Consider the following 24,843-nt stretch of genomic DNA (forward strand, 5'->3'; position numbering starts at 1 on the left):
TTCGCTGATGTGTTGGACTTTCACAATATTATATCAGACCCACTCGACACCGAGGATGTCGTTGTGGCTTGTACAGCCCTTTGAGACACTAGTGATTTAGGGCTATATAAATAAACATTGATTGATTGATTGATTGATTAATGCGAAGGGCTACCAGTTTGATACTCACTTCAATAAATTGCCAGAAATAGCCAATTTGCTCAATTTACCTTTAACTCTATGTTATTATTAATAATTAATGATATTTACACTTAATTGAACGGTTTAAAAGAGGAGAAAACACGAAAAAAAAGACAATTAAATTTTGAAACATAGTTTATCTTCAGTTTCGACTCTTTAAAATTCAAAATTCAACCGAAAAAAAGAATAGAAAAACTAGCTAATTCGAATCTTTTTGAAAAAATTTAAAAAATAATTTATGGAACATCATTAATAATTTTTCCTGATTTAGATTAATTTTAGAATTTGGATGACATGTTTTAAATAGGTTAAAATCCAATCTACACTTTGTTAGAATATATAACAAATTGGACCAAGCTATATTTCTAACAAAGACAAATAATTATTTCTTCTAGATTTTCCAGAACCAAAATTTTAAAAGAAATTCAAAAGACTTTGAAATAAGATTTAAATTTGATTCTACAGATTTTCTAGATTTGCCAGAATAATTGTTTTGAATTTTAATCATAATAAGTTTGAAGAAATATTTCACAAATATTATTTGTCGAAAAAACAGAAGCTAAAATGAAGAATTAAATTAAAATGTATTTATTATTCTTTACAATAAAATAAAATAAAAATACTTGAACATTGATTTAAATTGTCAGGAAAGAAGAGGAATGAATTTAAAAGGTAAAAAGGTATATGTGTTTAAAAATCCTAAAATCATTTTTAAGGTTGTATTTTTTCTCTAAAATTGTCTTTCTGAAAGTTATGAGAAGCAAAGTAAAAAAAGTAATGAATTTATTTAAACAAGTGAAGACCAAGTCTTTAAAATATTTTCTTGGATTTTCAAATTCTATTTGAGTTTTGTCTCTCTTAGAATTAAAAATGTCGGGCAAAGCGAGACCAGCTTGCTAGTAAATAAATACAATTTAAAAAATAGAGGCAGCTCACTGGTAAGTGCTGCTATTTGAGCTATTTTTAGAACAGGCCAGCGGGCTACTCATCTGGTCCTTACGGGCTACCTGGTGCCCGCGGGCACCACGTTGGTGACCCCTGCTATATCATGTATACGATATATAACAAATACCATGTACAATATTACAGTATATGTGACAGCTGCAGCATAAAATAGAGCGTAAGTCCAGCAGAAAATAGACATTAAAAACAAAGAGAAGTAGCTAAATATAGATGATAAATTACGGTAATCTACGTCACAGCAGCTCAGACGAGGAACAAAGCAGAGTGGGCGGGGTTTGTTTTCAGCGCAGCCAGCCCAAAACGCGTGTGTCAGAAACAGATTTTTACATGATAATATATCATATTGTAGGTATGTATAACACGTAGCCTTCATATTTTGCTGTTTTGTACATTTTTGTTGTGTTTTGCTTGAGAGCTGGTCTGAGAAGTAAAAGAGGAGCGATGTTCATATGTTAATATTCAGTGTTTTATTGTTCATAGTTAATATTGTAAATCCCACTTTCTTTATTTTTATGTACATTTTGGGTGTCCCATTCAGTAAAAATCTGTTAAAATTCCATTCTGTTTTTTTGAGGTGGTCTGTCATAATGTTTTTGGAACTCTATTGGACATTGTGACTTTTGGTATTAGTGTTCCTGAAAGAAGGGACCCAAACACACATACTGTACAGCAGATTTTTACAGCTAAATGTGTATATATAATTTATACACACAAACAATACACTTTGGCCCCCCCCGACACATTTTTTTCTCTCAATGTGGCCCCCGAGTCAAAATATTTGCCCAGCTCTGGTATATACTGTATGCACAATCCAATTAGATTAGAAAGTCTGCCTTTACGAGGATATTAATGCTTAATTTTGATTGACACTGTAAGAGATGTGTTTCTATGACTTCCGTTAGTGTATCTGATTTAGCACAGAATATGATATTACCTTTTTATTTGAATGATTTCTAATAAATACTATCGGACTTAGAGGACACAATCATCATCTATTTCAACCATATATTTTTTTAGGAATTTTAAGAATACAGTTTTATTATTTAATAATGTTTCATTTAATTTAATTATTAAAAAAATAGTTGTATTATTTTAGAAATTATTTCAAAAATAACTTCCAAAAATACTACCTTTTTATAAATTATTTTCGTGAAAAAATAGCATTTCGTAATATTTATTTTTTATTTTTTAAATAGTGCTTTTACTAAATCAATTATCTTTTATTTCTACTTTTTTTTTTGGATTCTTTAAAATATATATATATTAACAATTTTTGCCATTTCTCAAACAGTTGTTTTTACTTCATCATTTTGTTTGGATTTTTTTTAAATTATTTTTGTATTGCCTTTACTAAAATTATTCATCCCTAACTTTATAATATTAGTGATTTTAAAATATTTTGTCTGCCTTGACTCAAGGAGCAAAATAATGATAATATTAGCTTTATTTTAAAAATTTCCAAAAAATACAAATCGGACTTACTCGGACCAAATTATTATTTATTTCATGCTTATATTTTTTGGTAATTTTTAAAATAGTTTTTTTAATTTTTTTATCTCTTTACCTAATAAATTTTTTTCATCAAAACATGTAATTCCTTTACTAGAACCCAATGACTTATTTCAACTTAATTTTATTTTTGTATTTTTCAAATAGTGTTTTATTGACTACTCGAAACCAAAAATGTTTTATATTTCTACTTTATAATTTTTTTGTATTAAATTTTTTTTATAATTTGTGCCCTTGCTCCAAATTATTTATTTTACCTTAGTATATTGTTTGTATTTTGCAAATATTATTTTATTGCCTTTACTCAGAACCAATTATTCTTTATTTCTCCTTTATTATTATTTGTATTTATATATATTTTTTAAAAATTGTGTATTTGCCCAAAACATTTTTTAAAATCTTATCATATTTTTAGTATTTTTTTAAATAGTGTTTTTACTCAAAATCAATAATCTTTTATTTCTACTTACATTTTTGTATTTAAACAGTACATATATTAATATTTTTTGCCCTCGCTCAAAACAGTTTTTTTAAATTCATCATATTGTTTGGGTTTTTTTAAATTATTTTTGTATTGCCTTTACTAAAATAATTTATCACTAACTTCATAATATTAGTCATTTTTAAATAATTTGTCTGCCTTAACTCAAGGGGAAAAATATGATAATATTACCTTTTATTTTAATAATTTTCAAAAAATAATATTGAACTTACTCAGACCAAATTATTATTTATTTCAAGTTATATTTTTTGGTAATTTTTAAAATATATCTACCGTATATCTTTTTTTTAGAATTTTTTTAAATTGCTTTACTAGAACCCAATTACTTATTTCAACTTAATTATATTTGTATATTTTTCAAATAGTGTTTTATCGACTACTCAAAACCCCAAAAAAATTTAATTTGTCCTTTTTTTTTTTTATTAGATAAAATGAATAATTTGTGCCCTTTTTTTTATCTTATCATATTGTTTGTATTTTGTAAATATTATTTTATTGCCTTTACTTAGAACCAAATTGTATTTATTTCTTCTTTATTATTATTATTTGTATTCATATATATTTTTTTAAATTGTATCTTTTTCTTATCATGTTTTTTTGTAATTTTTTAAATATTTTGTATTGCCTTAAAACAATGGACCTCTCTAAGAGTATGCAAATTGTGCATTTGCCTGCTACTTTTCCACATCAAAACTGCCAACATGGTTGAGTGTGTCTGTGCTTGGCGGACCTGACAGGCGCAGGATGTGCAGCCGTCCACGTCCCAGTCCTCGCCGTGCTCGTACACCCGTCCGTCCTGCACGCACAACATCTCGCCGTCTCTGCCGAGCTGGTTTTCGCCGCCGATTCCGCCAAGTCTGGCCAAAGTTATGCGCATCTCTTCGTTTTCTTTCAACTGAGGAGACCAAAACAGGTCGAGTTTCAAGCAGGCATGAAAATGACTTAATAGAAGTTTGCTATTTGCTCAGTTATGAGCTGGGAGTTATGCTGCGGCACTGAAGAGAGGATTTGCGTGATGAAAAGCAACACTGTCGTTATTCTTTTCAGCCGATGTTAGAAACGACCGCAGCTTTTGGTGCCAGGAGAAGGATGTTAATACATGTTCCATTGGCTCTGTTTTGGACGCATCCATTTCTCCACAAACCTCAGCTTGGCAGCAGCATTGCACGGAGATGTCAGCAGGCGGCATTTCAACGCTAAAACATCAGTTTTTGCAGCGGTTTGAACTCCAAAAATGATGACAAGAACACCAAGAGATGCCAAGGCTTTATATGTTTCGCATGAGTTGTTGTCCTTCCGCCAAGTGTAAAAAATATGTTTTTATTAAGTAATGTCTTCTGTACATTGATCTGATTGTATTTTTAATAAACACAATTTAAACTACCGTATTTTGCGGACTATAAGACGCACTTAAAATCTTTTTTTTCCCTCAAAAATCGACAGTGCGCCTAATATACGGAATAATTCTGGTTTTGCTTACCGACCTCAAAGCAATTTTATTTAGTACATGGTGTTATGAGTGTGACCAGTAGATGGCAGTCAAACTTAAGAGATACGTGTAGACTGCAATATGATTGCATTATGAGTAGGGATGATACTCGAAACCGGTTTTCCCGGTTGTTCGATAAGAAAAGAACCGAGTCCTCGGACTCGAATCCCTTTTTGAGAACCGGTACCCGTTATCGAGACCACTATAGTAAAGAAAAAGAGTTGGTTCTTTATTCGAATCCCTCGGAAGGAATCCCGTCCCGACCAGAAATGCTCCGTGTGACATGACAAGAAATGACGTCACGTAGCTCAGTCATTAGGCGCAGATAGCGAAAGCAGGAAAAAAATGGACGGGAAAAAGCGCTCCAAGGTGTAATAAAGTTCAAAACAAAAGGTATAATCCAATGAATAACTTTACTGGGAGATTTGAGCAGGGTACAAACACATTTACGACCAACCGGAAACATAGCAACCAGGCTAGCAACGCACCTCCTTTACGGCAGCTGTCGCAATGTTCCTTAAGCAACCGCAGCACATACATATATATACAACACTGCAGCACATACATATATATACAACACTGCAGCACATACATATATATACAACATACCTCCCTTTTTGAACTTTTGTTTTTCTTTCCTTGTAAAAGTTACAAAATCACACTGTATATGTGTTGTCTGTCTAATTATAAATAATGCAGACGAGGCGTGTTGGCTGAGTTCTTGACGTTTACTTTCACAGCGTGCTCTTAACCTCATTCTTAGCTGCCGGGTGACGATATGCTTTTCGGGGCTACCGCGCATGCTCGTCACTCCCGTTGCATGCTGGGTAGTGTAGTTGTTGTAATATTCCCTCGCTCATAACATCTTTCCCCCTATAAAGAAATAATGTTAACTCAATAAAGTGTATTTCTATTTTTTTTAGCTTTAACTTTTCATTTTGTAGCATTGTAACCATATTTGCAAATAACTTTTCTCTTCATATATTTTTTTTCAATAAATAAATAAAATAAAGTGCAAAAATGTCAAAGCATCATAAAAAACAGTTATGTCAAATAGCAGCAGAATTGCACTTTTTGGAGAGCTGTATTATTTTTAGTTTTGTGTCTAAGGTACTGATTTTATTTAACACTATATTATTATTTATACACCTATAGTGATCACAGAGACAGCTTGTTTTTGTGTTACTGTATATATTTGTTTCTCTGAAAAATCCCACTTAATATACTTTGGGTAACAACAGTCAATATTTATTTATTTTATTTTATTTTTTTGGGGGGGTAACAGTCAATATTTATTTATTTATTAGATTAAATTGTTTTCTTATATAATAAAAGTGAGCTTTTGTTAAACCAAATATTGTGTGTTTTTTTCCATTTTTCTAAATCTGGAGTCTCGTGTACCTGATCACTACCCATCCACAGTTAAGGAAGAGGAGCATGTGTGGTCAAAATAAATTGGGTGATTAATCTGCGTTTATACTTGATAATTTTGTGTGGTTAATCTCATGAATTTATTCATGAAATTTGACACTTATTTTTTTACTCGTTATCCTAACTATATTTTAAGTTTATTTTCTTTAAAAAAAAACAACTAAAATGTTAGTGTACCCTGGCTTTTCATTCTGTCCTGTTACCCTAATACAGGGGTCACCAACGCGGTGCCCGCGGGCACCAGGTAGCCCATAAGGACCAGATGAGTAGCCCGCTGGCCTGTTCTAAAAATAGCTCAAATAGCAGCACTTACCAGTGAGCTGCCTCTATTTTTTAAATGTTATTTATTTACTAGCAAGCTGGTCTCGCTTTGCTCGACGTTTTTAATTCTAAGAGAGACAAAACTCAAATAGAATTTGAAAATCCAAGAAAATATTTTAAAGACTTGGTCTTAACTTGTTTAAATAAATTCATTAATTTTTTTGCTTTGCTTCTTATAACTTTCAGAAAGACAATTTTAGAGAAAAAATACAACCTTAAAAATGATTTTAGGATTTTTAAACACATATACCTTTTTACCTTTTAAATTCCTTCCTCTTCTTTCCTGACAATTTAAATCAATGTTCAAGTAATTTTTTTTTTTTTATTGTAAAGAATAATAAATACATTTTAATTTAATTCTTCATTTTAGCTTCTGTTTTTTCGACAAATAATATTTGTGAAATATTTCTTCAAACTTATTATGATTAAAATTCAAAAAAATTATTCTGTCAAATCTAGAAAATCTGTAGAATCAAATTTAAATCTTATTTCAAAGTATTTTGAATTTATTTTAAAAATTTTGTTCTGGAAAATCTAGAAGAAATAATGATTTGTCTTTGTTAGAAATATAGCTTGGTCCAATTTGTTATATATTCTAACAAAGTGTAGATTGGATTTTAACCTATTTAAAACATGTCATCCAAATTCTAAAATTAATCTTAATCAGGAAAAATTACTAATGATGTTCCATAAATTCTTTTTTAATTTTTTCAAAAAGATTGGAATTAGCTAGTTTTTCTCTTCTTTTTTTCGGTTGAATTTTGAATTTTAAAGAGTCGAAATTGGAGATAAACTATGTTTCAAAATTTAATTGTCATTTTTTTCGTGTTTTCTCCTCTTTTAAACCGTTCAATTAAGTGTAAATATCCTTAATTATTAATAATAACATAGAGTTAAAGGTAAATTGAGCAAATTGGCTACTTCTGGCAATTTATTGAAGTGTGTATCAAACTGGTAGCCCTTCGCATTAATCACTACCCAAGAAGTAGCTCTTGCTTTCAAAAAGGTTGGTGACCCCTGCCCTAGACTAATTGCCTTACTGGGCTGTTGAACTTAGTCTGTCCTGTTGGTTGTCCGCGCCCCAATTACCCAGGGACCCGCTCAGCTTTATGGCGCTGACCGCCACTAGACTGGCGCACTAGATATATGTCTAAAAAAAATTTAAAAAATAAAAATTATACATTTTTAAAAAAAAAAAAGTATAACTTTATAAAAAGTATCTCGTGCGCACGAGATACATGTCTAAAAAATGTTAAAAAAAATAAAAATTATACTTTTTTATTTTATTTTTTATAACTTTATAAAAAAGTATCTTGTGCGCACGAGATACATGTCTAAAAAAATGTTTAAAAAAATTAAAATTATTTTTTAAAAAATTTTCCCCCCATGTTCCTTTAGGGCAGGGGTCACCAACCTTTTTGAACCAAGAGCTACTTCTTGGGTAGTGATTAATGCGAAGGGCTACCAGTTTGATACACACTTAAATAAATTGCCAGAAATAGCCAATTTGCTCAATCTACCTTTAACTCTATGTTATTATTAATAATTAATGATATTTACACTTAATTGAACGGTTTAAAAGAGGAGAAAACACGAAAAAAATGACAATTAAATTTTGAAACATAGTTTATCTTCAATTTCGACTCTTTAAAATTCAAAATTCAACCGAAAAAAAGAAGAGAAAAACTAGCTAATTCGAATGTTTTTGAAAAAATTAAAAAAATAATTTATGGAACATCATTAGTAATTTTTCCTGATTAAGATTGATTTTAGAATTTGGATGACATGTTTTAAATAGGTTAAAATCCAATCTACACTTTGTTAGAATATATAACAAATTGGACCAAGCTATATTTCTAACAAAGACAAATCATTATTTCTTCTAGAATTTCCAGAACAAAAATTTTAAAAGAAATTCAAAAGACTTTGAAATAAGATTTAAATTTGATACAGATTTTCTAGATTTGCCAGAATACTTTTTTTGAATTTTAATCATAATAAGTTTGAAGAAATATTTCACAAATATTCTTCGTCGAAAAAACAGGAGCTAAAATGAAGAATTAAATTAAAATGTATTTATTATTCTTTACAATAAAAAAAAAAAATTTACTTGAACATTGATTTAAATTGTCAGGAAAGAAGAGGAATGAATTTAAAAGGTAAAAAGGTATATGTGTTTAAAAATCCTAAAATCATTTTTAAGGTTGTATTTTTTCTCTAAAAATTGTCTTTCTGAAAGTTATGAGAAGCAAAGTAAAAAAAATTATGAATTTATTTAAACAAGTGAAGACCAAGTCTTTAAAATATTTTCTTGGATTTTCAAATTCTATTTGAGTTTTGTCTCTCTTAGAATTAAAAATGTCGGGCAAAGCGAGACCAGCTTGCTAGTAAATAAATACAATTTAAAAAATAGAGGCAGCTCACTGGTAAGTGCTGCTATTTGAGCTATTTTTAGAACAGGCCAGTGGGCTACTCATCTGGTCCTTACGTGCTACCTGGTGCCCGCGGGCACCGCGTTGGTGACCCCTGCTTTAGGGGCTCCGTAAGTATTTAAATATCTTTTTTGCAGCTTATGTAAACATTTTTATTGTTAATGTATTTTATATACACACATGTATATTCTTACATTACTCCTTGTTAAAAGTGGCCCTCTGAGGGCAACCATAACTGTGATGTGTCCCTCAATGAAAACAAGTTCGACACCCCTGTTTTAAGGGGTCACATGGTGGCCATGGCCAACATTAAGTTCACCCATTAATTTTTCCATATATTCTATTCAATTTCTACTATCACTGGAGTTAAACATCTCAGCACAGTCCTGTTACCTTACATGTTTTATGTTATTTGTTTTTTAAAGTGTATTATTTATTGAATCACTGTAGTATGTATAATGTCAACATGCTATTAACATAAACGCCTTCTGGCTATATTTCATGTATTTGCTAATCCTATGCTAAACACTCACTGCTGTTACTTTTAGTCCTGTTTTCGGCTTAAGAACCTCGTATAAAAGTTGCACTTAAAGTTCAATACACATCTTGAGTAGTTGAAAATGTGTGTCATTAGATTTAAAGTTGAAAAATACCAAAATGTAAGTTTGTTTTAGTTTTAACTAAGCAGTGGGTACTTGCATATTCAGCATTCACGGCCATGCATAGTCAAAGATTTGTTGCTGCCAATATAAATGTAGGCACATAATGTCGTTATGGTATTAAGGTTGATTGCAATTAGACACAGCTTTTAGTTTGACAGTGAAAACACCAATCCACAACAAATGTATCTTAATCCACTTTTGATGAGCAACAGTTCAAACTCAATTTGACAAAAATGTTTTGAAATATAGTTTCCCATCAAAAACTATGGAGTGTGTCACTTTATTTTTACGATTTATTACTGCAGGATTTTTGTATAATATTTTTTGTAAGTGTTCATAGCTTGCAGAGAAATCCCAAAACCCTTTTATATGTTTGCAATAACTGACTAATTGTACAGTTATTGTTATTGTTATTGTACAGTTAATTAACAATGGCCTATGAATTGCCAAATAGTGAGACAAGTCTTAAACGTTTGAATGTAACAATGACAACTCTTATTTTATTAAAAAGGTCTATAAAAATGTGTATGAAAATACATATGTCATAAGTTTACTCCTATTATTTTTCAAAACGTTTATAACACTGTATGACTTTTTTTTTTATTTTTTATTCTGATTAGAGATGTCCAATAATATCGGTCTGCCGATATTATCGGCCGATAAAGGCGTTAAAATGTCATATCGGAAATTATCGGTATCGTTTTTTTTATTATCAGTATCGTTTTTTTATTTTTTTTATTAAATCCACATAAAAAACACAAGATACACTTACAATTAGTGCACCAACCCAAAAAACCTCCCTCCCCCATTTACACTCATTCACACAAAAGGGTTGTTTCTTTCTGTTATTAATATTCTGCTTCCTACATTATATATCAATATATATCAATACAGTCTGCAAGGGATACAGTCCGTAAGCACACATGATTGTGCGTGCTGCTGCTCCACTAATAGTACTAACCTTTAACAGTTAATTTTACTCATTTTCATTCATTACTAGTTTCTATGTAACTGTTTTTATATTGTTTTACTTTCTTTTTTATTCAAGAAAATGCTTTTAATTTATTTATCTTATTTTATTTGATTAATTTTTTTAAAAAGTACCTTATCTTCACCATACCTGGTTGTCCAAATCAGGCATAATAATGTGTTAATTCCACGACTGTATATATCGGTTGATATCGGTATCGGTATCGGTAATTAAAGAGTTGAACAATATCGGAATATCGGATATCGGCAAAAAGCCATTATCGGACATCCCTAATTCTGATGTATTATTTCAGGATTTTTGTAATTTTTTTTGCAAGGGTTTATAGCTTGGAAAAAAGTCCAAAACCTGTTATTAATAAAAGACAATAACTGACTAATACATTTACAGTTCATTAACAATGGCATTCTGGTTGCCAAATAGTGAGCCGAGTCTTAGACGTTAGTTTGGACTCGTCAAATAGTGAGACAACACTTACATTATTCAACAGTGTTTCCTAACCATAGGGAGCATTATTGAAAATGAATATGAATAATTATTCTTTAATGATCTTGTCAACAAAAAAATACATATTTCATAAGTTACTCCCATTTTTTTTTTAAGTAATATAGTAAATAAACATTTTGGGGTGTAACAATTGGTGATCAAATTAACTAGAAATCTCATATAAGAATATACAACATAAGGTGGCAAGAAATACATTAATAACGAATAAAGCAAAATGTGTATTGGACAAAAAAATAAAATCACTCCATATTCTCTACTGCTCGCTTGTATCACCATATCTGAGTTATTGTGTATAAATATGAGGAAATAACTACAAAAGTAAGCTTCATTCACTAACGGTGTTACAAAAGAGATCAATTAATGTTGGATAGAAAGAACATAAAAACAATGTATTTATTGAGTTAAAAACATTGAAATTCCTTGATATATTGAATTTTCAAACAGCCAAGATGATGCACAAGGCAAACTATAACCTGCTACCCAAGAATGTACAATAATTATTATCAACAGAAGATGGGAAATATAACCATAGAGAAAAATGTGACTTCTAACATTTGTATGCACGTACAACACTTAAAACATTTAGTATATCAGTATGTGGAATTAAATTATGGAATGCATTAATAAACAATGAACTAATGATCCAGTTTAAGTAACTGTTCAAACTAAAAAGTGTACAAAGGGGAGGAATCATGAAACTTATTCCTCTCACTCTATATTATTTTTTATTTATTTATTAGAATGTTGTTTTATGTGGAGTAAATGTGTGAACAAATTGAGGAACAGGAAGTGAACAAAAGTGTTGGCAATTGCTATAAAACAGAAAAGGGGCGGGGATTAAATGAGCTCCGCTTCTTCCTACTCCTTTTCGAACATGTTGAAAAGAGAAACTGGAAATTGTGATGTATCATGTCATTTTATGCATGTCTGAAATAAACCCAAACCATAAACTTGAATGAAATTATTATTCATGACATCTTCCGTGTCCCATTAAAAGCTATTGAGTGTGTTACTTATTTTTATGATTTATTATTTAGTGATTTTTTTTTTTTTAAACGGATTTGTTTTTGTCAGGATTTATAGCTTGAAAGAGTTTTAAAACCTGTTAGAATGTATATTTGCTATAAATAACCAATACATTTATACAATTCATTAAAAGTGACCCACTACAAGCCAAATAATGAGCAGTTTAAGTGTAACAGTAATTTGTCAAATAGTGGCACAAATCTATATCAATTTAAAAAAAATGTATGTGATCATGTCAATTTATGATAAAAAAAAACAAAAACATATTTCGTAAGTGTACCCCCATTATTATTATTTTTAATTTTGATTAGGAATGTCCGATAATGGCTTTTTTGCCGATATCCGATATTCCGATATTGTCCAACTCTTGATTACCGATACCGATATCAACCGATACCGATATATACAGTCGTGGAATTAACACATTATTATGCCTAATTTGGACAACCAGGTATGGTGAAGATAAGGTCCTTTTTTTAAAAATAAATAAAATAAGATAAATAAATTAAAAACATTTTCTTGAATAAAAAAGAAAGTAAAACAATATAAAAACATTTACATAGAAACTAGTAATTAATGAAAATGAGTAAAATTAACTGTTAAAGGTTAGTACTATTAGTGGAGCAGCAGCACGCACAATCATGTGTGCTTACGGACTGTATCCCTTGCAGACTGTATTGATATATATTGATATATAATGTAGGAACCGGAATATTAATAACAGAAAGAAACAACCCTTTTGTGTGAATGAGTGTAAATGGGGGAGGGAGGTTTTTTGGGTTGGTGCACTAATTGTAAGTGTATCTTGTGTTTTTTATGTTGATTTAATAAAAAATAAAAAATAAAAAAAACCGATAACGATAATTAAAAAAAAACGATACCGATAAATTCCGAAATTACATTTTAAATCATTTATCGGCCGATAATATTATCAGACATCTCTCATTTTGATGAAATGATTGTTCATGATACAAACCCCAAAAGCAGTGAAGTTGTCACGTTGTGTAAATGGTAAATAAAAACAGAATACAAATCCTGTTCAACTTATATTCAATTGAATAGACTGCAAAGACAAGATATTTAATGTTCCAACTGGAAAACTTTGCTATTTTTTGCAAATATTAGCTCATTTGGAATTTCATGCCTGCAACTTGTTTCAAAAAAGCTGGCACAGGTGGCAAAAAAGACTGAGAAAGTTGAGGGAATGCTCATCAAACACTTATTTGGAACATCCCACAGGTGAACAGGCTAATTGGGAACAGGTGGGTGCCATGATTGGGTATAAAAGCAGCTTCCATGAAATGCTCAGTCATTCACAAACAAGGATGGGGCGAGGGTCACCACTTTGTCAACAAATGCGTGAGCAAATTGTCCAACAATTTAAAAACTACATTTCTCAACGAGCTACTGCAAGGAATTTAGGGATTTCACAATCTACGCTCCGTAATATCATCAAAAGGTTCAGAGAATGTGGAGAAATCACAGCAAGGCCGAAAACCAACATTTAATGCCCGTGACCTTCGATCCCTCAGGCGGAACTGCATCAAAAAGCGACATCAGTGTGTAAAGGATATCACCACATGGGCTCAGGAACACTTCAGAAAACCACTGTCAGTAACTAAAGTTTGTCGCTACATCTGTAAGTGCAAGTTAAATCTTTACTGTGCAAAGCCAAAGCCATTTATCAACAACACCCAGAAACGCCGCCAACTTCGCCGGGCCTTTTTTTGCATTGTGTTGCTGCCATTAAATTTTAAGTTCATGATTATTTGCAAAAAAAAAAAAAAGTAGTTTCTCAGTTCAAACATTAAATATCTTGTCTTTGCAGTCTTTTTAATTGAATATAAGTTGAAAAGGATTTGCCAATCATTGTATTCTGTTTTTATTTACCATTTACACAACGTGACAACTTCACTTGTTTTGGGGTTTGTATTTTCATTGTGTAAAGATGATCATTTTAATGGATAGAAAGCCGGTATAAAAATTTTTTTAAAAAAAAAATCCATGTCTACAAACTTGTACTACAAACCTACTCAGTGGCCGAGTGGTTAGAGCAGGGGTCACCAACCTTTTTGAAAGCAAGAGCTACTTCTTGGGTAGTGATTAATGCGAAGGGCTACCAGTTTGATACACACTTCAATAAATTGCCAGAAATAGCCAATTTGCTCAATTTACCTTTAACTCTATGTTATTATTAATAATTAATGATATTTACACTTAATTGAACGGTTTAAAAGAGGAGAAAACACGAAAAAAATGACAATTCAATTTTGAAACATAGTTTATCACCAATTTCGACTCTTTAAAATTCAAAATTCAACCGAAAAAAAGAAGAGAAAAACTTTAAAAAAGAATTTATGGAACATCATTAGTAATTTTTCCTGATTAAGATTAATTTTAGAATTTGGATGACATGTTTTAAATAGGTTAAAATCCAATCTACACTTTGTTAGAATATATAACAAATTGGACCAAGCTATATTTCTAACAAAGACAAATCATTATTTCTTCTAGAATTTCCAGAACAAAAATTTTAAAAGAAATTCAAAAGACTTTGAAATAAGATTTAAATTTGATTCTACAGATTTTGTAGATTTGACAGAATAATTTTTTTGAATTTTAATCATAATAAGTTTGAAGAAATATTTCACAAATATTCTTCGTCGAAAAAACAGAAGCTAAAATGAAGAATTAAATTAAAATGTATTTATTATTCTTTACAATAAAAAAAATAAATAATTGAACATTGATTTAAATTGTCAGTAAAGAAGAGGAAGGAATTTAAAAGGTAAAAAGGTATATGTGTTTAAAAATCCTAAAATCATTTTTAAGGTTGTATTTTTTCTCTAAAATTGTCTTTCTGAAAGTTATAAGGAGCAAAGTAAAAAAATTAATGAATTTATTTAAACAAGTGAAGACCAAGTCTTTAAAATATTTTCTTGGATTTTCAAATTCTATTTGAGTTTTGTCTCTCTTAGAATTAAAAATGTCGGGCAAAGCGAGACCAGCTTGCTAATAAATAAACAAATTTAAAAAAATAGAGGCAGCTCACTGGTAAGTGCTGCTATTTGAGCTATTTTTAGAACAGGCCAGCAGGCTACTCATCTGGTCCTTACGGGCGACCTGGTGCCCGCGGGCACCGCGTTGGTGACCCCTGGGTTAGAGTGTCCGCCCTGAGATGGGTAGGTTGTGAGTTCAAACCCCGGCCGAGTCATACCAAAGACTATAAAAATGGGAGCCATTACCTCCCTGCTTGGCACTCAGCATCAAGGGTTGGAATTGGGGGTTAAATCACCAAAAATTATTCCCGGGCGCAGCCACCGCTGCTGCCCACTGCTCCCCTCACTTCCCAGGGGGTGAACAAGGTGATGGGTCAAATGCAGAGGACACATTTCACCACACCTTGTGTGTGTGTGTGTGTGTGTGTGACAATCATTGGTACTTTAACTTTACTTTGTACAAATAAACAGTATTTTGCCTCACCACTCTGTCCAGATCTTCTAGAAGGTTCCCGGTGATGAGACGCATGTCATGGATCTCGGCGAACATCTGCACCGCGTCTTCACACGAGTGACGACACACTGCTGATGTCACGTTGGCGAGCCCTGCGCCGCACACACCTGCACAGGAGGAGAGAGTGTGTGTATGGACCTACTTACATTGTGTGTGTGTGTGTGTGTGTGTGTGTGTGTGTGTGTGTGTGTGTGTGTGTGTGTGTGTGTGTGTGTGTGTGTGTGTGTGTGTGTGTGTGTGTGTGTGTGTGTACCTGCAGCTGCTGCACACAGGAGCACGGTCAGCCAACTCATCCCTCCTCACGTTTAAAGCGCCCTGTCACAATGTCTTCTCCTGGTTTGCTAGCGTCGCCCTCACCTCCAGCGTCTGGCTGCCACGGGGAGTGGGAGTGGGAGTGGGAAGAGGAGAACAAGCTCTGAGAGTTGAGCAGAAAGTTGTCACGGTGCTACAGAGGGTGAGCCAGAGAGAGATTTCCAAGGGGGTGGGGGGGGTGTGTGTGTAGTCCCACCAGAAACACAGCTGGATGGATGTTGTTTTTACTGCAAAGCTAATCAGACGGCGGCCCCTTAGACAAAATTGGCCCATGAATCACGGAATTTACGTCAGTTGGGACTAGGGTTGTTCCGATACCAATATTTTCTAACTGTATTTCGATACTTTTCTAAACAAAGGGGACCACAAAAAATGGCATCATTGGCTATATTTTAACAAAGAAAACTTACGGTACATTAAACATGTTTCTTGTTGCAATTTTATCCCTCAAATAAAATAGTGAACATACGAGACAACTTTTCTTTTAGTAGTAAGTAAGCAAACAAACACTCTTTCTGATATACACTAGTGTTAAAAAGTTTGGGGTCACGTTGAAATGTCCTTATTTTTGAAGGAAAAGCACTGTACTTTTCAATGAAGATAACTTTAAACTAGTCTTAACTTGAAAGAAATACACTCTATACATTGCTAATGTGGTAAATGACTATTCTAGCTGCAAATGTCTGCTTTTTAGTGCAATATCTACATAGGTGTATAGAGGCCCATTTCCAGAAACTATCACTCCAGTGTTCTAATTAGGGATGTCCGATAATATCGGCCTGCCGATATTATCGGCCGATAAATGCGTTAAAATGTAATATCGGAAATTATCGGTATCGGTTTTTTTATTATCTGTATCGTGTTTTTTTTTTTTTTTTTAAATTAAATCAACATAAAAAACACAAGATACACTTACAATTAGTGCACCAACCCAAAAAACCTCCCTCCCCCCATTTCTTTCTGTTATCAATATTCTGGTTCCTACATTATATATCAATATATATCAATACAGTCTGCAAGGGATACAGTCCGTAAGCACACATGATTGTGCGTGCTGCTGCTCCACTAATAGCACTAACCTTTAACAGTTAATTTTACAAATTTTCATTCATTACTAGTTTCTATGTAACTGTTTTTATATTGTTTTACTTTCTTTTTTATTCAAGAAAATGTTTTTAATTTATTCATCTTATTTTATTTTATAAAAATTTTTAAAAAGTACCTTATCTTCACCATACCTGGTTGTCCAAATTAGGCATGATAATGTGTTAATTCCATGACTGTATATATCGGTTGATATCGGTATCGGTAATTAAAGAGTTGGACAATATCGGAATATCGGATATCAGCAAAAAGCCATTATCGAAAATCCCTAGTAAATTTTTTTTTAAAAATGAAAAAAGATTTTGTGACGATAAAAAATATTGATGTAATCATAGTATCGACTAGATATGCTCTTGTACTTGGTATCATTACAGTGGATGTCAGGTGTAGATCCACCCATGGCGTTTGTTTACATTGTGACGTCGGGGAGCTATTGTATCCTCTCACGTGTTTACATATTCCTCGTCCTGCAGGGATGATACTTGTCAGAAACTTTATTTGTCGCCATGGAGACGAGGATTAGTGATTTAGAAGTAGCTAAAACACTGCAGACTGATGGACTGTTTTAAAGTACCTCTTCCTGGGGGTGTTTCAGTGTTATAGCTTCACCTTTATCTTTACTTTTTTAGCCAAAATACGTCCGTTCTCCCTTTTCTGTCTACACAATGTGACGATGACGCGCCATCATGCCCATAAAAAAGCTTTTATTTTTACTTTTTAGAGGCGGTATAGTACTGAATATGATTCATTAGTATCGCGGTACTTTACTAGTATCGGTATACCGTTCAACCCTAGTCGGGACCTTATTCCTGATTTATATTACCCTAATATTGTAGGCCTTTTAGATCCTTTTGTCACACACTCATAAACACTTTGTACACTGATTGTAACATGATAAATCAGTACAATGGAACCTCCATTTACAAACTTAATTCTATCTTGGACAGTATAATAAATTGAATTTCTCCATAATAAAGAATGTGAATATGAATAATGAGTTCCAGCCTCGACAAAAGTCCATATTTTAGTGAAGGTTTGTACACTTTGAACACAACATAAAGGGCTATACTGGGGATGTCCAACTGGTTTTCATTGAGGGCCACATGGCAGTTATGGCTGCCATCAGAGGGCCGCTAGTAACAGTGAATAATGTATGAATTTGCCTCTGGATTTCATTATTATTATATAAATTGTTTTAAGTAGATTGTCGATTTTACAGTAAAACTTTACATTTACAAAATGTTACTGTAAAATAGTGTTTTTTTTTCATTTTTTACAACATTTTACGGTAAATGGAAAAACAGTACCACTGTTTTTTTTGGGTTTTTTACAGAAAAAGCTGGTAGTTTAGTTGCCGGGATTTTGGTGTTAAATTTACATTGTTTTTTACAACATTATGTTGTTATTGGAAAAACAGTACAAGTTCTTTTTTTTTAATTCTGGCATTTTAGCTGCCAGTTTTTCTTCCGTAAAAACAAATGTACCGTCTTTTCCATTTACAGTAAAACACCGTTAAAAACAACAACCGTAGATTTTACAGTTAAAAACTGGCAGATCAGTGAACAGAATTTTAAGGCAAAAAAATTGTATTTTTTTTTCAATTTACAGTTATATGTTGTAAAGAACAACGTACAATGTATTTTCATTTTTATTAATTTGATGGGTAGTTTGTAGAGATGTCCGATAATATCGGCCTGCCGATATTATCGGCCGATATATGCGTTAAAATGTAATATAGGAAATTATCGGTATCGTTTTTTTTATTATCAGTATCAGGTTTTTTGTTTGTTTATTTTTAAAAATTAAATCCACATAAAAAACACAAGATACACTTACAATTAGTGCACCAACCCAAAAAACCTCCCTCCCCCATTTACACTCATTCACACAAAAGGGTTGTTTCTTTCTGTTATTAATATTCTGCTTCCTACATTATATATCAATATATATCAATACAGTCTGCAAGGGATACAGTCCGTAAGCACACATGATTGTGCGTGCTGCTGCTCCACTAATAGTACTAACCGATAACACTTAATTTTACTCATTTTCATTCATTACTAGTTTCTATGTAACTGTTTTTATATTGTTTTACTTTCTTTTTTATTCAAGAAAATGTTTTTAATTTATTTATCTTATTTTACTAATTTTTTTAAAAAGTACCTTATCTTCACCATACCTGGTTGTCCAAATTAAGCATAATAATGTGTTAATTCCACGACTGCATATATCGGTTGATATTGGTATCGGTTGATATCGGTATCGGTAATTAAAGAGTTGGACAATATCGGAATATCGGATATCGGCAAAAAGCCATTATCGGACATCCCTAGTAGTTTGCTGTAAAGTTAAGTATTTTTATTTAGACAAAAACATGTTTGGAAAGTATGATAATATACTGTAATGTTTGTTGCAATATTGGATACTATTAAAGTTTAAAAGGTATGCAATTTCAAGCAGTACATATATTTTTTTCTGTCAAAATTTTTTTTAATTACATTTAGTGAGAAAATATGAAGTACTTTATTGACACATATTTCCAGGTGTTTTGCGAGCCAGATAAAATGATGTCGTGGGCCAGATCTAGCTGCCAGTTTTTGTACCATAAAAACAAATGTACCGTCTTTCCATTTACAGTAAAACATCGTTAAAAACAACAACGGTAGATTTTACAGTCAAAAACTGGCAGCTCAGTCAACAGAATGTTAAAGCAAAAAAAATTGTTTTTTTCTATTTGATGTAATTTAATTTTGAATGTATTTAATATGCTGTAAAGAACAACGTAAAATGTATTGTCATTTGTATTAATTTAATGAGTAGTTTGCTGTGAAGTTAAGTAGTTTTATTTAGACAAAAACATATTTGGAAAGTATGATAATATACTGTAATATTTGTTGCAATATTGGATACTATTAAATAGGAATGTCCGATAATGGCTTTTTGCCGATATCCGATATTCCGATATTGTCCAACTCTTTAATTACCGATACCGATATCAACCGATACCGATATCAACCGATATATGCAGTCGTGGAATTAACACATTATTATGCCTAATTTGGACAACCAGGTATGGTGAAGATAAGGTACTTTTAAAAAAAAAATTATAAAATAAAATAAGATAAATAAATTAAAAACATTTTCTTGAATAAAAAAGAAAGTAAAACAATATAAAAACAGTTACATAGAAACTAGTAATGAATGAAAATGAGTAACATTAACTGTTAAAGGTTAGTACTATTAGTGGAGCAGCAGCACGCACAATCATGTGTGCTTACGGACTGTATCCCTTGCAGACTGTATTGATATATATTGATATATAATGTAGGAACCAGAATATTAATAACAGAAAGAAACAACCCTTTTGTGTGAATGAGGAGGGAGGTTTTTTGGGTTGGTGCATTAATTGTAAGTGTATCTTGTGTTTTTTATGTTGATTTAATTTTTTTTTAAAAAACGATGCCGATAATAAAAAAAACGATACCGATAATTTCCGATATTATATTTTAACGCATTTATCGGCCGATAATATCGGCAGGCCGATCAGTCAACAGAATTTTAACGCAAAAAACAGTAGTTTTTTTTTAAATTTACAGTAATATGCTGTAAAGAACACCGTAAGATGTATTGTCATTTTTATTAATTTGCTGGGTAGTTGGCTGTAAAGTATTTTAAAAAAATTGTTTAATGTTTGGAAAGTATGATAATATTCTGTAATATTTGTTGCAATATTGGATACTATTAACGTTTAAAAGGTATGCAATTTCAAACAGTACATATATTTTTTTTTGTCAAAATACTTTTTTTTAATTACATTTAGTGAGAAAATATTACCGGTAAGTAAGTAAGTAAGGCAGGCCGATATTATCGGACATCCCTACTATTAAAGTTTAAAAGGTACGGAATTTCAAGCAGTACATATATTTTTTCTGTCAAAATGAAACACATCTATTACATTTAGTGACAAATTATGAAGTACTTTATTGACACACATCCTTTGCAGGTGTTTGCGGGCCAGATAGAATGATGTCGCGGGTCACATCTGGCCCCCGGGCCTTGAGTTTGACACCTGTGAAATAGAGGGAAGAGTGCTCCTGGCATAGAGAGGATCTTTAACTAGCATTTTTGCAATAGGTCCATAAAAACAGACGAGTGGTCCTGTCACACAGAGGATGTTGGACTAGCTTTCTTTTTCACTAGCTCCTTCAAAACAGCAGAGCACTATGTCATATATACAATCTTTTGCCAATGTTTATTTTATTTTATTTTTTATTTTTTGCAGTAGGTCCAATAAAGCAGCCCATTCCTGTCATATGTGTCAAGCACAGGTGTCAAACTCAAGGCCTGGGGGCCAGATCTGGCACCTGGAAATATATGTGTCAATAAAGTACTTACCGGTAATATTTTCTCATTAAATGTAATTCATTTTTTTTATTCTGACAGAAAAAAATATATGTACTGTTTGAAATTGCATACCTTTTAAACGTTAATAGTATCCAATATTGCAACAAATATTACAGAATATTATCATACTTTCCAAACATTAAAAAAAATGTTTTAAATACTTAACTTTACAGCCAACTACCCAGCAAATTAATAAAAATGACAATACATCTTACGGTGTTCTTTACAGCATATTACTATAAATAAATAAAAAAACTTACTGTTTTTTGCGTTAAAATTCTGTTGACTGATCTGCCATATTTTGACTGTAAAATCTACGGTTGTTGTCTTTAACTGTGTGTTACTGTAAATGGAAAGACGGTACATTTGTTTTTACGAAACAAAAACTGGCAGCTAAGTTGCCAGAATAAAAAAAAGAACTTGTACTGTTTTTCCATTTACAATAAAAATATCATGTTGTAAAAAACTAAATTAAAAAAAATTGTTGGCAACTAAGCTGCCAGCTTTTTCCGTAAGCGCCCCCACCACAAAAAACAGTGGTACTGTTTTTTCTTTTACCGTAAATTGTTTTTTTTTTTTAAATGAAAAAAACACTTTTACAATAAAATATTGTAAATGCAAAGTTTTTACTGTAAAATCGACAGTTTACTTAAAACAATTTATATAATTAATAATGAGATCAGGAGGCAAATTCATGCATTATTCACTGTTACTAGCGGCCCTCATGGCAGCCATAACTGCCATGTGGCCCTCCATGGAAACCAGTTGGACATCCCTGCTGTAAAGGATCTTTGACTAGTATTCTTGCAGTAGGTCATTTTACTGTCACATAGAGGATCTTTGACTCGTTTGACTTTTTTTGGCAGTAGGTAGTTAAAAACAGCAAAATACTTCTGTCAAATAGAGGATCTTTGAGGAGTGTTTTTTCTGGAGTATCTACAATATTTTGCCCTTTTTTGCAGTAGGTCCTTTAAAGCAGCAGAGTGTTCCTCTCGCATATTCCATATAAATAATCTTTGGTATAATTTGTGAATTGATTTCTGACTTTTAGCAATTTGGTGAAAGTTTCATCCCTTGTTCTATCAAATAGAGGATTTTTTTGAGTAGGTCATAAACACAGAAGAGTGCTCCTGGCATATAGAGGATCTTAGCTATATACAATATTTTGCCAATTTTTGTTTTGTTTTTTGCGCATAGAGGATCTTTGACTCGTTTGACTTTTTTTTGGCAGTGGGAAGTGAAAAACAGCACAATACTTCTGTAAAATAGAGGATCTTTGAGGAGTGTTTTTCTGGAGTATTTACAATCTTTTGCCTGTTTTTTTGGAGTAGGTCATAAACACAGAAGAGTGCTCCTGGCATATAGATGATCTTTAACTATACACAATCTTTTGCCAATTTTTGTTTTGTTTTTTGCAGTAGGTCCAATAAAGCAGCCCAGCATTCCTGTCGTATGTGTAAAGGATCTTTGACTAGTATTCTTGCAGTAGGTCATTAAAAACAGCAGTGGGGTACTGTCACATAGAGGATCTTTGACTCGTTTGCCTTTTTTTGGCAGTTGAAAGTGAAAAACAGCAAAATACTTCAGTCAAATAGAGGATCTTTGAGGAGTGTTTTTCTGGAGTATTTACAATCTTTTGCCTGTTTTTTGCAGTAAGTGAATTATATATTTATATAGCGCTTTTCTCTAGTGACTCAAAGCGCTTTACATAGTGAAAACCCAATATCTAAGTTACATTTAAACCAGTGTGGGTGGCACTGGGAGCAGGTGGGTAAAGTGTCTTGCCCAAGGACACAACGGCAGTGACTAGGATGGCGGAAGCGGGGATCGAACCTGCAACCCTCAGGTTGATGGCACGGCCACTCTACCAACCGAGCTATACCGCCCAGTAGGTCCTTTAAAGCAGCAGAGTGTTCCTCTTGCATATAAAAATCTTTGTTTAATTTGTGAATTGATTTCTGACTTTTAGCAATTTGGTGAAAGTTTCATCCCTTGTGCTATAAAATAGATGATATTTGACTATAGTTTTTTTTGGAGTAGGTCATAAACACAGAAGAGTGCTCCTGGCATATAGATGATCTTTAACGATACACAATCTTTTGCCAATTTTTGTTTTGTTTTTTGCAGTAGGTCCAATAAAGCAGCCCAGCATTCCTGTCGTGTGTGTAAAGGATCTTTGACTAGTATTCTTGCAGTAAGTCATTAAAAACAGCAGTGAGGTACTGTCACATAGAGGATCTTTGACTGGTTTGACTTTTTTTGGCAGTGGGAAGTGAAAAACAGCAAAAGACTTTTGTCAAATAGAGGATCTTTGAGGAATGCTTTTCTGGAGTATTTACAATCTTTTGCCTGTTTTTTGCAGTAGGTCCTTTAAAGCAGCAGAGTGTTCCTCTCGCATATAAATAATCTTTGGTATAATTTGTGACTTGATTTCTGACTTTTAGCAATTTGGTGAAAGTTTCATCCCTTGTTCTATCAAATAGAGGATCTTTGACTATAGTTTTTTTTTTTTGGAGTAGGTCATAAACACAGAAGAGTGCTCCTGGCATATAGAGGATCTTTAACTATACACAATCTTTTGCCAAATTTGTTTTGTTTTTTTGCAGTAGGTCATTAAAAACAGCAGTGGGGTACTGTCACATAGAGGATCTTTGACTGGTTTGCCTTTTTTGGCAGTGGGAAGTGAAAAACAGCAAAATACTTCTGTCAAATAGAGGATCTTTGAGTGTTTTTCTGGAGTATTTACAATCTTTTGCCTGTTTTTTGCAGTAGTTCCTTTAAAGCAGCAGAGTGTTCCTCTCGCATATAAATAATCTTTGGTATAATTTATGAATTGATTTCTGACTTTCAGCAATTTGGTGAAAGTTTCACGCCTTGTGCTATAAAATAGAGGATCTTTGACTATAGTTTTTTTGGAGTAGGTCATAAACACAGAAGAGTGCTCCTGGCATATAGATGATCTTTAGCGATACACAATATTTTGCCAATTTTTGTTTTGTTTTTTGCAGTAGGTCCAATAAAGCAGCCCAGCATTCCTGTTATATAAAGGATCTTTGACTAGTATTCTTGCAGTAGGTCATTAAAAACAGCAGTGAGGTACTGTCACATAGAGGATCTTTGACTCGTTTGACTTTTTTGACAGTCTGTAGTTAAAAACAGCAAAAATACTTCTGTATAATAGAGGATCTTTGAGGAGTGTTTTTCTGCAGTATTTACAATCTTTTGTCTTTTTTTGCAGTAGTTCCTGTTGGGGTCTTTGATTTAAGTTGTGAATTGATTTCTGACTTTTAGCAATTTGTTGAAAGTTTCAGGATGCACACAGCCTGGCATAAGAATAATAAGAATAATAGAGAAGTGAGAACATATTTGAGTTGAACAACCCCGGTTTAGAGAGAGAGCGGGGCAGAAGGAAAGTGTCTGGGAATGTTCTACTTGGACATCAATACACATAACTCGCATCCTGTCAGCACTTTTTTCCGATAGCCTCTCCCCCCCTCCAA

General features: G+C 32.3%; 1 protein-coding gene and 1 long non-coding RNA gene across 5 annotated transcripts in view; one reads left to right on the forward strand and one right to left on the reverse strand.

Moving 5' to 3' along the window:
* Nucleotides 1-15,666, forward strand: part of LOC133655335 (uncharacterized) — a 30,949-nt gene extending 15,283 nt beyond the window's left edge. The window contains exon 4 of the long non-coding RNA XR_009826983.1: nucleotides 15,506-15,666. This is a non-coding gene — a long non-coding RNA (uncharacterized LOC133655335). The remainder of the gene's footprint in view (nucleotides 1-15,505) is intronic.
* Nucleotides 1-24,843, reverse strand: part of LOC133655333 (thrombospondin-2-like) — an 83,669-nt gene that overhangs the window by 42,239 nt on the left and 16,587 nt on the right. For 3 of the 4 annotated variants that reach the window (XR_009826982.1, XM_062055374.1, XM_062055372.1), the window contains exons 2-4: nucleotides 15,777-15,893; nucleotides 15,494-15,630; nucleotides 3,885-4,049 (exon numbers count right to left, since the gene is read on the reverse strand). Coding sequence is in view for 3 of the 4 variants with exons in the window: in XM_062055374.1 (XP_061911358.1) it covers nucleotides 3,885-4,049; nucleotides 15,494-15,630; nucleotides 15,777-15,816 (342 nt within the window). In the remaining variant the exon portion in view is untranslated. The remainder of the gene's footprint in view (nucleotides 1-3,884; nucleotides 4,050-15,493; nucleotides 15,631-15,776; nucleotides 15,894-24,843) is intronic. The other variant, XM_062055373.1, reaches the window with a different exon arrangement.

Source organism: Entelurus aequoreus, linkage group LG08 (assembly GCF_033978785.1).
Source record: "Entelurus aequoreus isolate RoL-2023_Sb linkage group LG08, RoL_Eaeq_v1.1, whole genome shotgun sequence".
Lineage (NCBI taxonomy): Eukaryota > Metazoa > Chordata > Actinopteri > Syngnathiformes > Syngnathidae > Entelurus > Entelurus aequoreus.